At 48.5% G+C, this 16,237-nt stretch overlaps 1 protein-coding gene across 1 annotated transcript; it reads left to right on the forward strand.

Moving 5' to 3' along the window:
• The first annotated feature begins 2,183 nt into the window (after positions 1-2,183).
• CHGA (chromogranin A) lies at positions 2,184-14,957 on the forward strand. Its single transcript, XM_069858662.1, has 8 exons — positions 2,184-2,372; positions 3,221-3,267; positions 7,298-7,391; positions 7,805-7,873; positions 8,960-9,058; positions 10,520-11,026; positions 11,479-11,939; positions 14,422-14,957. Exons 1-8 carry the CDS (start codon positions 2,327-2,329, stop codon positions 14,503-14,505), a joined length of 1,407 nt encoding a protein of 468 aa, XP_069714763.1. The 5' UTR covers positions 2,184-2,326; the 3' UTR covers positions 14,506-14,957.
• Positions 14,958-16,237: the final 1,280 nt, after the last annotated feature.

Genomic DNA, 16,237 nt, shown 5'->3' on the forward strand with positions numbered 1-16,237 from the left:
AAAGCGTTTCTTTGAGTGTCAGAATACTTTCTATTTTTTTATTTGATCACTTCTGCTCTTTGACATATATTTTTCCCCAACATATTTTACTTTCACAGTTCCTAATATAGCTGTGCCGAATGACACAAATTCCAACAGCAGAAGTACTGATTGCTGGATTAACAGTTTCATATCCACTTTCCTGAGAGTAGAAGTAGAAAAAAATCATCATCCATTATATGTTTCTACAGGAGGAGAATGCGTGCCACACCTAGAAAATACTTAGTTTCTCCTTTGTTTAATGGATGCAAGACCACAGCTTGAGAAAGAGAGAAAAAAAATATGGTCATGGCCACTAGACATCCTGTGATATTCTCAAACACATGCCCTAGGGCAGAAAAGGGCTTAACTGGATTAGAACTGAGATAATTTATTGCCCTAATAAGCTCGACATTTATACATAAGGACAAGTAAATATTAACTAAGTAAACATAGCCTGATTAGCAGGTCAATCTTTTTCTCTCAGAAATACATAGGAATTAATAAGCTTAATAACGGTCAGTATTTCAGACTCAGAGACTAAAATGCCCTGATGTGTCCTAAAGGAGTAAAAGGCCATTGTATGTTACACCTCCCCCATCCACCCACCCCAATAAATGATTCAACAACACTCAAACACATTAAAAAAAAAATCCAACCCAACCCAACAACCAAAATGGAAGGATACCTAATTGTCCTAGAGGATGCAGGTTGTCTGTACAACAAGAACTGTCACGAGTGTTCATTTAATAGTTTTATAAACATTAAACTACCAATGTCATTCACAAAACACTGTTCAGAGGACCAATTATTTCCAGCTTTTCTCTGCTATTAAACAGAAATGCAACAGAAAAGGGAAGACTTTATTTTATGTGAGTGGGCTTTTACAATCCAAAGGTACATATTAAATCAGATAGATGTTAGAGGCCATTTGGGAGTAGACATTTGAGAGCACATTTCCATGTGCATGTGGAAAGAAAAGGTGAAAACCCATAGGGCAGTCTGTACCCCCTAGTCACGTAGAAAAATTCTTATCATCTTAGAACAAACATGTTCTCTCTAGCTCCTTGGGTGCAGGACTTCCTAGTGAGTAGAATACGGTAGGGTGGAGAAGAAGGACAGTGCATTTTTTTGAATTTTTTTTCTGGCATAAGTCCCTGGCTTTTGTGACTTCTAAAATTGCTTTAGGGATAGCATGGAATAGCAGAGGTGCTATTTCTAAAATATCATCCTAAAGAAGTATTGGAGTCACTTTCAAAACAGAATCCAGCTGTCTAACCTGACAGATGTTACATCCAAAGAACAGACACTCATTTTGTCAAAAGCACGGAAATGTTTCTGACTAAAGGAATGGTACAATTTATTACTTCCTCTCTCTTCCTGGTCATCGGAAACTAGTGACTGTGTAATCTTGGTTACTTTAGAGTGCTTAGCAGTTAGAGTGTATGGTAATACTATAGTTTGTTATGAACTACTGAAATAGAAATAACAACCTATTAAAATTTTCTTGCAGAGTCACAATAGCTGAGCAATGGACACACCAGCCTTTGCTTTTTATACCAGATAAAAACCTTTCATAAAACAACTGAGACTTATCATCTCCATTGGCAAACTGCTTTCCTGGTCACCAGTTCTCTGGCTCCTGACCAGTCTTACAGGCATTCCTATTCTCCATGGAGGCGTTTGGCAGGCATCTAAAAACTTCAGCATCTGTTCTAAACTATTTGTCTAGGTGCCTTCTGAGCTCAGTGAAAGACAAGGGCACCCCTAGAGGGTAAATCCGTCTACAGGTGGCTGTGTTGGCTGGGAGACGAGGTGGCTCTCACTATTGACTACTAGTACATGCAGGCAGATGCACTTGTAGATTGCTAGTGAGGTGTTGGAAAAGTGATTTCCTGGAAACACACAACCTCCCACACCTTCTGAGTGTGAGAAGATGGAGCAACTAGAGCCTGACACTTTGCTCCTAGAACCCTTTGACCAGACAGCTGGGTGGGGGGGGAGGTCAGGGGGGATCCTGCCGTGTGGCCGGTCTTCCAACACCTGGCAAGTGGTGGAGGCTGATGGGAAGTCGGTGTTCGAGGGTGGGGGGAGAGAGTAGGAGGTGGCTTCCTCCTGACGCCATTTCCGAGGGGCTGAGATATATAAATGAGCCGGTTGCTGCAGTGCCCCATCTAGGATCCTCAGCCAGGGCACTGGCGTAGACGCGCACGCTGCTGGTCTCCCCCCGGCACCTCACCTGGAGCCGGTACGCTGGGGACAGGATCACCCTCTGCTCCTGGCTCCCTCCTTCCATCCCGCCAGCATCATGAGCTGCCCAGGGCTGTTCGGCGTCCTGCTCCTGGCCGTGCCGGGTGAGTGACACTGGGCTGCAGTCCGCGTCCCCCCCGGCCCCGGCCAGGCTGCCCCCGCGGCTCCGCTCCCGCCGCGGCCCCTTCAGCAGCGCGGACAGCGACCGACCGGCCCCTTCAGCACCGCGGACAGCGACCGCCGCAAGGTCACTGCCGAGGGCCGCGCGGGGCCCTGCCTGCCAGCTTCGGGATCTCCCTTCCCTTCCCTTCCCTTCCCTTCCCTTCCCTTCCCTTCCCTTCCCTTCCCTTCCCTTCCCTTCCCTTCCCTTCCCTTCCCTTCCCTTCCCTTCCCTTCCCTTCCCTTCCCTTCCCTTCCCTTCCCTTCCCTTCCCTTCCCTTCCCTTCCCTTCCCTTCCCTTCCCTTCCCTTCCCTTCCCTTCCCTTCCCTTCCCTTCCCTTCCCTTCCCTTCCCTTCCCTTCCCTTCCCTTCCCTTCCCTTCCCTTCCCTTCCCTTCCCTTCCCTTCCCTTCCCTTCCCTTCCCTTCCCTTCCCTTCCCTTCCCTTCCCTTCCCTTCCCTTCCCTTCCCTTCCCTTCCCTTCCCTTCCCTTCCCTTCCCTTCCCTTCCCTTCCCTTCCCTTCCCTTCCCTTCCCTTCCCTTCCCTTCCCTTCCCTTCCCTTCCCTTCCCTTCCCTTCCCTTCCCTTCCCTTCCCTTCCCTTCCCTTCCCTTCCCTTCCCTTCCCTTCCCTTCCCTTCCCTTCCCCATCCAGCTGCTGCACCCAAGCACCACTTCCAGCAGAGCTGAGATTCCCTCTTGTCCATTCTTATTTTTAACAGGATAGGATTTCTCTGCTTGTCTCTCAGTGGATGTGACTAACAAGCTCTCTTTTTTGCCCTCCCCTCATTTTACAGCCATCTCCCTTCCTGTGACAAACGACATGAATAAAGGGGACACTAAGGTAAGGATGGGCCTGTAGTGGATGTGGGGAATGAAGATGAAGGATACGAAGTTCAACCTCTGCTTAAGTCACTGGCTTTTGGCAGCATCTACTGAAAAGCCCTGTAGGAAGTGGCAGGGATTTGCATGAGAGCCTTATAGCAGGATCCACCCCCCACACACACACTCACTCCCTATCAGTATTTAACCTTTGTGTATGCACTTCTGGGCACCTGAGCAGGAAGGAAATCCTTCAGGATGTACTGAAGGGGCCAAACAAGCTTGTCTAGAGAATCACAACACTGGGGATGGAGGCTGGGTACAACCCTCCCCAGTCCTCCTACCTTCAGCTTTTCAGAGCTCCATGACTCAGGGGAGAGTGGGGGGAGATGTGATTCAGGAACGGGTTTCACTGGAACTGTATGTGTTTGGGGGTGTGTATACATCTGCATTTGCCTGTGTGACACGCTACTTAAATATGCCGATTCTTAAAAAATAGTCAAATTACTCCCCTCAGATTGCTTGTCTTTCCTTAGCTACTACTCAGCCTGTCTGGATAGCAATGAGTGGTGCGTGACTTGGCTGACCTCTCCAGCCTTCTTTTATAGGCTTCCATGCAGGCATCTGTGTCAGACCTCTCCAATGTTCATAGCTGCACTTCACATGTGTGTGTGCAGCCCAATGGGCTTTTTGCTTGGATAGGTGTGTTTGCCTATGTTGATCTATGATAAACACGTACCCCCATCCCTTCCTGATATTATAATGCCTATAAGTCTTTCGGATAACATGATCTCTTAACTGCTCAAATTAAGACTTCTACAGAAATTAATGTCCAGAAAGGAAACACCAGCACTTTCCCTCCTACTTCTTGAATGTCTGTTTCCTGAAAACCTCTATCCTCATAATGTCTTTCTCCAGGTAGCACTAGAGGAAGGCACATTCAGGTCATTCTCAGCCACAGTATCTCCATTCATTGTTCAGTGACAGGCTGAGAGAGTTGGGGTTGTTCAGCCTAAAGAAGAGAAGAGAAGGCTCTGGGGTGATATCATAGCAGCCTTCCAGTACCTGAAGGAAGCCTACAAGAAAGCTGGGGAGGGACTTTTTACAAGGGCATGTAGTCATAGAACAAGGCAGGGAAGAGTTAGATTAGACATTAGGAAGAAATTCCTAGTCATAAGGGTGGTGAGACACTGGCACAAGTTGCCCAGGGAATTTGTGGAAACCCTCCCCCTGGAAGTGTTCAAGGCCAGGTTGGATGTGGCGTTGAGTATCCTTATCTAGTGGGAAGTGTCACTGTCCATGGCAAGGGGGTTGGAACTAGATGATCTTTAAGGTTCCTTCCAACCTAAACCATTCTGTGACTCTGTGATTGTTACCTACAGGGGAAGTGCAATAACAAACATCTTCCTTTGTCCTCTCTGGTGTGTCTGGGCCCGGAGAGATGTTGCTTTATTAAGATATTTAGCCTGCTTAGCACGTGCAGGGGCTCAGCCATTTAGCTGTGTGCCACTGGGTGACTGCTTCAGGCAGGATATGGGCCACAGGCTGAGAAGGGGGACTCAGGGCAGGCACCTGTCCCTTCAGCTGGCCATTGGGCATCTGCAGGGACAATCCATTAATTCCACAGTTTTCCTTGTGACATCTTGTCTCCAGTATGTTCTATGTTTAAAACATAGTGCTTCCCAGCAAGTCACATTTAGCTTTTGTGCAAACTGGTACAACTCCATGGAAATGCTTCCACTAGGGAAAGATTGCTTCCCAGGCCTGCCCCCTCCATGAGTACTGCACTGACACAGGCTCCAGATGAGGTCAAAAATCGGACCACACCTTTCTTCTGACTTTTGCTGCAAATGGAAGGAGCCATTAGGGCTTTTCTGCCTTCAGCACCCTCTGAAACACAACATTTCAGTGAAGGAAGTCCTGATCTCACAGAACAGATCAAGGTAGAGGTATCATTTTGCAGGTACGGTAGTGAGCACTGCAGTTCTTCCTGTGCACCATGCTGCTCTAAACGCTCTCTATGCCACCAGTATTTGTGGCTCAGGGCCATGAAATGGGTAGTCAGCATCTGCAAGCCTTTCCTGGGCAACTCATCAGACTTTCCTTACACTAAGGGCTTTCCATGAGCTGAACACAACCAAAGCATTTACAAAATCTCTGGATTTTCCCCACTTTTGGTGGAAGAACACTATTTCACACTTAGAAGCATACATTTCAGAAGGGCCTGAACATAGTAGAGGTCAAAAGTGGTGAAGCCTATCTTTATAAGGACAAGATCCTTTAGAGATTTCTGTGTAGGAGCAGCATGAGAAGCTTTTAAGGATCTCATTACATCCCCACAGATGGTAAGATTCCAGTCCGAGTTTCTGCACTGGATTAATTACATGTGTTTGGAAAAGATCTTCCTTACTTGATGCAGGCTGTTGTTTCATGACCTTGTGAAGTCTCACTCTGCAATTCTTGCTCTTATAAAAAGCAAGGAGCATGTTGTGAAATGACTGCACTCTTCATTTCATTACGTTACCAAGTTCCTCCACAGAGCTGGCCATATTTCAACGGTAGCTGATGCATTTCTTTGTGTTCAGGCAAAGACCTTAAATCAGCTCCGAAGTCTTCAAAAAGCTGGTACAGAGTGTTTGTTTGGACCAGGTTCTTATTTCTTATGCTGAGAAAGTTCTTACTTTTGAAACTGCATTGAATACCTCTGCATTAAGTGGCTCTAGAGGTTGGAAAATGTGGGAGGGAAGTATCACAATCTGGGGTTTGTTCTACTTAATGGTAGAGTGAAGTGACTCAAAGTCATCTAAAATCAATATTAATGGATTGCTTGTGGCATAGAGAATGACACCAGGGCAGTTTCTCTGCTTTCTTTTTTGTTAGATCTTTCCTGTAACATTTTTAATCCAGCAGGCAATCCCCGCAAACTGTGCAAATAGGTAAGAATTCAGTATTTTATGGCTGTGATCTGCAAAAATAGTATTGTCTCCTTACACAGGGTGAAAATGTGCCTATTCTGGCTGGTCAATAAATATATCCAATTTCCTGAATGAGCAACATTGTAGATGACTAGAGATTGCTGACTTGTCTTTAACTTCTACTGCAGCTACAGTGCTTTGCTCTCCTGAGAACGACAGCTTGTGGAGAGGTCAGGATTCTTATGGCTGCCTGCAGAAATCATCAGAAGAAACATGTTCAGTGAATGAATTTCTTACCCCAAAAGCTTACTTAGACCCTTTTTTTCAATTTAGCCTTCCCCCCCCCACCAGAGAAAAGAGATGCTGGAAAGGACAGGCTTGGAGTTCATCCTGTCTGGGAAGCTGCCTCAGACAGCTGCAAATGCTCTAGAAGAAAGTGTGGGGACCTGCATGCTTTTAGATGACCTGCCTTCATGTGCAGCTCTTCCAGTCTAAAATAGATGGCTTGAACATTCAAGCACAAGGTCAAACACTTCTCCAGTGTTTTGTCCTTGTCTAGAGCTTGAGAGCAGTATTTCTCTTCTGTGTTTGAAAGCACAACTTGCTTCACCTTGCCTTTCACACATGGCTGCAGTCTGATTAGGGTGCCCTTCTCTGGACTCAAATGTCTTGCAAGATTTCAAAGTCACCTATTGAAGAGCTATGACAACCTTTTGCTCTGTATGACCTCCTACTGAGGCCTTTCATGAGATGCAGAATGAGATATATGTATGTATCTATGGGTGTATGTATGTACATATCCATACATATACCTATGTATATATCCATGTATCTATATATCTGTGTATAATCTCCTGGTGAGCCCAGCCTCTGGGATGGGCTGGAATTATGAGACACTCTGCTGAAGTATGTGGCCTTGTTGAAGAAGTTCTTTCTGTTGCACCGTGTCATTAGCTCACTCAGTTTCAGGAGGCACCTTCTGTTCCTGCATTAGGTAAAACAGGAACTGAACATTCAGTTCTGGCTTGACCAGAAAAGCAAGAAGATCTGTGCCATCATCTGCTGCCTTTTAGCCCAGGTAACAAATAGGGTTAGCAAAAAAGACAAAAAACTGATTTGTACTTTTGTCTTTCCTAGGTGATGAAGTGCATTGTAGAGGTCATCTCTGACACTTTATCGAAGCCAAACCCTCTGCCGATCAGTGAGGAATGCCTAGAAACACTGAGAGGAGGTACAGGCTCGGATTTAACACTGGGCACCAGCAAGTCAGTATCTGGCAGAGACATAAACAGGGCCTGGGTCTGACCTGACACATGCTCTAGCGCCTACCTAGGGGGTCCCCAGCACACTCACCCCATGCCATGGTCACCCCACCAGGCTGCACCAGGACCCAGAAGCATGGGTGGAGTTGTTCAGGCTGGCATTACAGCTGAGGGAGTGCTGAGTGACATGAAGCTGCCTGATTTTCATGGGACTTCCCTATCATCTTAACTACATGGTTAAGAGATGTGGCAGCAGTTCAGGCCAAGGAAGATAAAAGAGTAATCAAAGAGGGGGGTGGTATTTTGGGGTTCTTTTTCATTTCCTGGGGGTGGGAGGAAGTTGTCTTTGACCATTTTCTGTACCATGTCTGCCCTATTGCAGATGAACGAATCATTTCTATCCTTCGCCACCAAAATTTATTGAAGGAACTTCAGGAAATTGCTGCTCAAGGTACAGTGTCACTACAGTTATTTGAGAGGAGGGGTTTCATCTGTTGTGGCCCATTGCACAGTTGTTTGGGTTTTGGTTTTTTTTTGTATTTCACACTACTTTGACACCATATAAATATGCTGTAGGAAATTTAGTTCCAAGACTTCCAATAGATACTGGGTGAGTTGGGGCAGGAATTTTGCTTTTAATAACTCCAAATATGCATCTAATCATTTAAATGACTGCCAGTGTAACTTGATGGCAATGTAAAGCACAGGCATTTTGGGATGGGATAACCATGAAAGGAAATACTGTAATTAAATTCAACAATTAGATTGAAATGCAAAAAAGCCCCTTCACTATTTGTGCAGCTGGAGTTTAGTTGTCTCTTGCCTTGGATTAAGGTGTAGAAGAAGAGCATGAGCTGGATTAGAGAGGGCTTGCAGATCTCAGTGGAATGGGGCTACCTGGGGACTGCTGGTTGCCAGAACAGCTGTACTCTGACCTCCAGCTCATGCTGTCTTAAGACACCTTTCTCCAGGGTGTTGTTTTTTTGAGCTGGATCCACAATCCCAGAGGCTGAGGTGTGTGGCCTTGGAGACCTGGACTGTCCCTAGAGTGGGAATGAAAGCTGTTCCTTCCACCAGGGGAGCAGCAGGAGGGTAATGCCGCAGGGAGAGGAGACCCCACTACCAGGCAGGAGAGCACAGAGGCTCTCAGTTCTCACCTCAACAGAGGTACTTGGGCAGTCTCTGGAAGGAAGCAATTTTTATCCTTCAATACTCCGATGCTTAAATCTTTTCTTGGTCTCAATGTGCTGCAGTTTAAATTCCATATTCCCCAGCTCTCCATCAATATTGGTCTTCCTAGCAACGATGCTTCTCTGTTTCTTTAGAGACCTTTTTCTTTCCTGCAGATAATATTTTTGCTGATGGCTTTGTTACTGCAGTTGATTGATGTATCCTCCACTCTCACTTCTCACAGCTCCCCTTTGGTAGATTTGTCCATTGTTGAAAATACACACATACTTCTAAAGGCCACAAAACTATTTTCCTGTCTCTACTTTTTGAAACACAGCCTTTCCCTCCTTTTTGTTACTTGATGCAGGTGCCAATGAGAGAACTCAGCAGCAGAAGAAAAACAGTGGCTTCGAAGATGAACTTTCTGAAGTCCTTGAAAGTCAGAATGACAAGAACAAGCAGAGAGGTTAGTGTCAGCCTCCCCACCAGGGAAATCCAGATCAGGCTGTAAACAAGGATGTTCTTTCTAACAGCCTTGAGATGTCCATCTGCTTCTCATTTAGGCATTTTCTTTGATGCTGCCACTGACATGTACAAGCAACCTGGTGCTTGCTTTGCTCTTATTTACTGGCTTAAACGATGTGCACTTTCTGAGTTATAGTAACTGGTGATGGTCAAGTTATCACACTGAGACTGATCTTTTTTACTCTGCTGCCAATGCCATAACTCAGTCTTGATGCTTAAAATAAATCACAGCCAGGGAAATCCCATAATGAAATACTCAATGATATAGACAGGAATGATTTAGGTCTGCTCTGGCTGCCTTTGTTTCCAGGCATTCCAGATACTAGGTTATGGGTATCTGAAGGGAAAATTAAACTTGGGATACACACAGTTCACACACACACACAAAATACCTGTGTCCTGGAAAGACCACGTACAGCTGGGATTTCCTTTTATCAATATTTTTTTATGGTCTGGCTAAAGTCAGGCAGTGTAGTGGAAAGAAGAGTTTGGCCCATTCCCTTTTCCACATCATGAAGATACAATGTGAGTGTGGGGTGAGATGATTTCTCACCCGGCAGCAGCAACCTCACAGACGGTCTCGTGTGGGCTCTGAGTTGCTGAGCACGGCAGCACAGCAATGCCATAATGTCATCTCAAACATCCCCAAAGTGACGAGAAGCAATATCCCTGGGGGCTGCTGCTGCAGCCAGCACAGCCAAAAGGCAACAGAGAGGATGGGTGGCTCTGGCTGTCCCTTGTCCCCCCTGGCTGGCGCAAAGACCTGTGTGTCCTGCTGTCTGCAGCCCCTCACCCCAGTGTGCTCCTTAGCCTTGCCTAGGGCTGCTCATGCCTTTCCACATCCATCTAGATTTTCCACCAGCTCTTTAGACACGCAGTCCCTATTTTTTAATTTTCAAAGTGATTTCTATGGCTAATTACATTAGAAGAGGTCAGTCTCTGGCATAAGCAAGAGCAAATACCCAGCCCACCTTAAGCTCCTGCTGAGTAGCTGCTTTGCAGATGCAAAGCCGGCCCCGCTTCCTCCAGCTCGCCTGCAAACAGCACTGGCTCTCTCTTCAGCCCAGTGGGAGAAATAAGGATGTGATGTTAGTGCAGCTCTCAGAGCTTTAATTTTATGTGTGATTTGGTTTCATGTGGGGCAAGTTTGCTGCTGCTGCATCTTGAGAGATGGTGCTGAGGACCGTGCTGCAGCAAAGCACTTTGGCATGTGTTTAACTTCAGCCTTGTGAGTCTCTCCAGGGCAGCAGACATCACTGAGAGCACCAGCTGGCTTGAATGCGAGCATATGTTGAAGTGACTTGCAAAAGGATCCATGGGCTCGTTAAGCAGCTTCCTGAGTGGTGCTGCTAGTGAATTGAGCTCTTAGAAGAGGTGTTGGTTCTTGCTCCTCCCTCTGCAGATGCGGCAGAGGAGCGCCCTGAAGAGGAGCAGCCCACAGGGTCCCTGGCTGAGCTGGCAGCGCAGAAAGCCCAGCAAAATGAAGATTCAAGAGAGGAGGGCAAAAACAGCCTGGAGGAGAGGGAGCTCAGACCACGGGATAAAGACCCTGGAGAGAAGGAGGATCGGGAGGAAGCAGAGAGCAATGAGATCAGGGCTGTAGAGAATGCGCAGCGAGATGAAACTTTGGACAACCACATCAGCAAAGACTTCAGTGAGGATGAGCGGCAGCAGCGAGGAGATGAAGAGGAGCAGCCCAGAGGCCCCAGGGACAGCCTGGAGCTCGAGGATGGGGGAGAGCAGCCATCAAGGCATGGCCAGGAGAAGAGCAAGGAGGCTGCAGGGGAGCGTGTGGAGCGGGAGGATGACAGAGGAGATGATGCTGCAGAGGAGGACCCTACTGAAGCAGAGCGGTCACTTGATTTGCCTGAGGAGGACATGGAGGCTGAGGAGATGCAGGGAGATGACAGTACGTATGCCAGACAGCTGCACAGATACCTACCTGGGGTGAGCTGATAGCACTGAGACAGATGGATGAGAAGCTGTAAAGCCTAAAAGTTCAGGCAGGTGCTTATAAGGTTTACGGAACTACCCTCACCAACAGCAACTCAGACACCCCTGCAAGCACCTGACTGCATGGACCCACACACATAGGCCCAGCAGCTGCCTTACTGCCTGCTGCTCTGTTTTCATAGCACCTGGGGACAACTAATTTCTTTTTACATGAATGTCCAACATGGTTTGTGACTGCTGCCTCCAAGCCCTGTTACATGGTGACTTGAGAGTGGGTGTTTCCAGAATCATGGGAAAATGACCCTAAGTAAGGAAATCCACCTTACATCACCTCTGAATTCTTGCCTCGGGGGTAGAGAGTAACCAGGCTGACACTTGGATTCACTGTTGTGTTTAATGCTCTTTCAGATAACGAGGATGCTCTGGGATTTGGCAAAGATGGGCAGAGCTCTGAGGAGGAAGAGGAAGAACAGCCCCGGGCACTGAGAGGAGGAAGGCATCGGCTGGAGGATGAGGAGATGCAGGGAGAGGAGGACACCTTCCAGCTCAGGGATGCCAGAAGCGAGGAGATGGAGGAGGAGTCCTCCAGGGAGTGGGAAGCCTCTAAGAAGTGGAACAAAATGGATGAGCTGGCCAAACAGCTGACATCAAAGAAGCGCATGGAGGAAAATGAAAGTGAGGAAGACCCAGACAGGTCCATGAAAATGGCATTCAGGTCCCGCAAGTATGACTTCAGTCGTCCAGAGGAAGATGTGAGAAGGTCATGGAAGCATCACTCAAAGGAGGACAGCAGTGAAGGAGTCTTCCCACTTGTTCCCATGCCTGAAGAAAAGAAGGATGAGGAAGGCAGCGCTAACAGGAGAACGGAGGTTGGTGTTAATAGGCTTAAGACTAAGTCACGTCTGGTTATTACTTGGGAATCTAAACTATGCTTGGAGAAGTGGATAGTATCTTGGCATTATGCAGCCAGCACCATTTCTCTGTGAAATTAAGGAGATGTTTGGTGACCTTTTAATCATTTAGCTCTAGGTATTACTGGGATTTGCACCTGGCTGTGCCTTTGTTTTTGTTTTTTCTTGCTTTAGTGACTAGTGCAAAAGCATTCCCAGCCCCAGAGAATCTTAAAAGTGAGACAAGACTTTTGCACTGATCTATGCTGGACATGGTATCAGAGAGATATCTGAAGCCTGGAGCTATGTCTTGTGTCCTAGAGCCCTTTCAAGTCAAAGGGAAGGCTTTCCTGGCTCAGGGACGGATTAAGTAGTGTCATACCTCCTGCAGAGGTAAACCAGGGTGCCAGCTGTGGTGAGAGAGCTGGGGTATTGGAGTGGAAATGGTTGACAGCTAAGTGAATACACCTGAGCTTTGACTTCCAAAGTCAAAGACCACCTTCCCTGGTACTCCACACGATGCTGTGTGGTAGCTCAGCACCTCCCTGGCAGTCAGGAGCAGTGGTTTCACCTTTGTTCTGAGGCCCCGCTCCAGGCACTGATGTTTATTTGGGATAGTGCAGGAGGCTGAATGGTGGGGCTGAGCCGGGGCTCGGCAGATGTTTGCTCTGGATCAAGTTTCAATTAAGTGCCCATGAATAGGCTGGGGCAGTGAGTGAGTGGATCCAGTTTGCTGCATCTCTCTTGCTTCCAGAACAGCCCTCTTGCCTTAGTTATGCACCAAAACACTGCCCAAAGGTTGCCCATCAGCATCCCCCACTGAGACGGCATCTCCAGTCACGTTGGTTCAAAGCAAAGCCAACTGTCTTAGCTCTGAGCAAGGAGGCATGGATGACCACTGAGGAGGTGGGCACCTGCCCCATCTGACTCTTCACCACCATCTGCTCATGACCCAGGTCCCTCTTCCAAGGAGGCTGTTCCCCACCAGCCCCTGCCAGTCAGTCTGGGGTGCAACTTGTCTGCAAGGTGCTGGGCTTATCTTCCAAACAGGGACAGAGAAGAAGATTGCTGAGGTTGCAAAACCGTTGTGTTTGCAGTTGCGACAAGACTTTTCGGTGTTAATTTTTTTTAAAAATCCCTAGATCCGGATCTCTAGCAGACAGCGTGGACGCATCAGACTGGTGGCCTGGCAGTGAGGGAAGGGAAAGCACAGGCTCTGGCTCTGTCAGAGCAGTTGCCATTCTGTCCCCCCTCCTGGTTTTGGGCCATGTGGCTGCATTTCTTGCCCAGTGAGGCCAGCATGGGCACAGCAAAGGGCTTTGAGTGCTGTCCCCTGCACTCACCAGCACTCAGCACGTGGCTGTAGTTGGAACAGGGGCTAAGCCAATGGCCATGCAGAGGGACAAGGTGACTTTTTCCCTCTTCAGAAAAATAGCTCATGGATGAGAAAAAATGGTGGGCTTTTAAAAATACTTTCTTCGTTTTTCTCACGCTGGCCACATGTAGTGCAGGGCAGTGGCTCAGTGGCAGCCCATGCTTGGCACCTGCTGCAGGCAGGGTCACGGCCCCACTCCCTCTGCACTCCAGCTAAGCTCTGCTGCCAGCAAAAGGTGCTCAAAGCGCCAAAAGCCCCAAGTTTTCTCCCCCAGAGACTGCTGCTGTGCTGGGTGAGTGAATGGTCTGCAGTGAGCCCTGGGTGACGCAGCTGTAAGGAACAGGCAGGGCTGGATCTGGCAGCTGAACAAAGCCAGCTGCATGTGACTGGAGTCCAGGCAAAGCCACGCCATTGTGAGTTTGAGTACCTGCTCTAAATAAAATAGCTTGAAGTAATGGCATAGATGTACAAATGCAGCTATAGAAAGGCCACTAAGCAATGGGCAGCTTGAGCCTTCAAACAGCTGCCTTCCTCAGTCACTGTTTTCCCAAAGGGAAAAGCCTCTTCTGGTACTGGAGTTGCATGCAGATACCCAACACATATTGGGAAGAGGGGACACTGCTGTCCTCTCCAAGAGTGGAGCATACGCTGCAGTTGCTGCAGTGGCAGGTACCTGTTCTGGTCCCAGTTTGACCCCACTGCCTCAACGCAGGTACCCAGTGCCACCCTTGTAGCCCCTGCCCTGGTTCCGGCTGCCCGGTGGCCTCCTCCCTGCAGCTCAAGGAGGGAGAGACCCACTGGAGGCTGCCCTACCCGGCAGTGGGGCTGAGGAAGGATAAGGGTTGATTGTCTCATCCTCATCACCAGCTGCAGTGATTTAACATTAGGACAGGACTAATTAGAGTTGTGCAAAGACAACATCTGTTCAGGGGAGCAAACGCAGGAGCAGGCTGAAGGGATGGGGTGAGACGTGTCTATGCTTCTGCTCCCACTGGCAGCTAGCCCTGGGCAAGGCTTTCGGTGGCTGTGGGGGGCAAGGGCTGCCCACCCGTGGCTGATGACGCGTGTCCTGGGCTTTTATTGCAGGACCAAGAGCTGGAGAGCCTGGCTGCCATCGAGGCTGAGCTGGAGCGTGTCGCGCACAAGCTGCACGAGCTGAGGCGAGGCTGAGAGTCCCGGCTTGCCCTGTGCCGGTGAAAGCCACCGCTGCCACCCTTCTCCTTCCCCACCACATTTTCATTTCCTGATTTAAAAGCAACTAAGCTGGAGCAGAAGCATCGTGCCTAGGAAGCCGACCTCGCTAGCCCCAGGCCTGCCTCCCTCGCCGTCGTGTTGTGCTCATCGCTGCTTTTCCACCTCACGCTCCCCTGCCCACATGGATGCCCACCCGCCCAGCTGGGCACTAGGTGTAAAGTGCAACCTACACCTGTATTTTCTGTCTGGGTGGGGTTTTTTTCCCTTCTTTTTTTTTTTTAAAAAAAAAGACAAGATAGCTTTCTAGAAAGTTCTCCTTCTACCGGTAGTTTCACTGGGTAAAAAACTGCAATAACTTGTTATCTTTTGATTAAAAGCTGAGAACTCTGACTGTAATATATTCTATATAAAAGTTTGTCTAAGGAAAAATAAAACTGCAGTGGGTTCCTTCCTTTGTTTCGGCAGCTTCAGTCTCAGTCATCAGCATCTTTGCTGCTGGGCTTGTACAGTCCTGGTGGAGAGGAGAGGGAGTGAAGGTCGCCCCTCACCACATTGTGATGACATTTCCCTCCTTTCCCAGGCTCCAACACTGCTTTGTGGAGGCCCCCCCTGAGGTCCAAAGCGCCGCAGGGCTCTCGGTCCCCAGCCTGAGCCTGGCAATGCCGTGCAGTCCAGCCCTGGTCTCCACTGTCCCGCGTAGTTCAGTGAATTGTGGGTTGTATCCATAGTTCACTGATGAACAGGGGGTCGATGTGAGAGAATTCAGTTTAGAAGCTTAAACAACAGGGCAATACTTGACCACGTCGAACTATTTGGACAATGCACAATTGAGGGAATGGCCTCAAGCTCCGCCAGGGGAGGTTCAGGCTGAACATTAGGAAAAAATTGTTCACAGAAAGGGTCATTGGGCACTGGAACAGGCTGCCCAGCGAGGTAGTTGAGTCACCTTCCCTGGAGGTGTTTAAGAGATGGACGGATGGGGTGCTGAGGGGCATGGTTTAGTGATTGATAGGAATGGTTGGACTTGATGATCCGGTGGGTCTTTCCAACTTGGTGATTCTATGATTCTATGAATTGGGCTAAAACAAAGAAAGAAAGATCACAAATCCACTATCTCTGAAGAAAAGTGCTCCCCCAGAGGGCAAGGCTAGTCCTGGGCGGGGGGTGCCCCTCTGCTGCATTGGCTCACAGGAGCCACAGTGCCCTGCCAGCACAGAGCCAACTCAGAACTTCCCTCATCCTTTGGGCTCCAGGCCACATATCGGGTGGTGCCTGGCCTGGGGGAGCTTGCCCCAAAAGTCTCTGAACACCGATCATAACATTTTAGAATTTCTGTGTGTATCGGCAGGGTGTCTAGGACATCTCTCTGCAACCAGTGCTCCGTGGGACACCCTGACACAGCCGGCTCTCTGCAGGTTGGACGCTGCTGGTTCCCTGTGTTCCCGGGGGCTGAGAAGAATGCTGGGGTGGCAGGATACTGTGCCTGTAAATCCTTCAATGTAAAAACCAGCAACGCCTCAGGAAGAGAACAAAATAACAACCTAATACTTGGGGCTCCCTCTGCAGAGCTGTCCCCACGGAGAGAGGGCTGTGTAGACGTGTCCCGCAGAAAGCTGCCATCGCTGAGAGTTGGTCACCACAGAAGGCTGGGCACAGAGAGCTGTCCCCTTCCCTTGGCAGTAGAGGATTAAAGAATCCCACTGCCAGG

This window comes from Phaenicophaeus curvirostris, chromosome 5, assembly GCF_032191515.1.
Source record: "Phaenicophaeus curvirostris isolate KB17595 chromosome 5, BPBGC_Pcur_1.0, whole genome shotgun sequence".
NCBI lineage: Eukaryota > Metazoa > Chordata > Aves > Cuculiformes > Cuculidae > Phaenicophaeus > Phaenicophaeus curvirostris.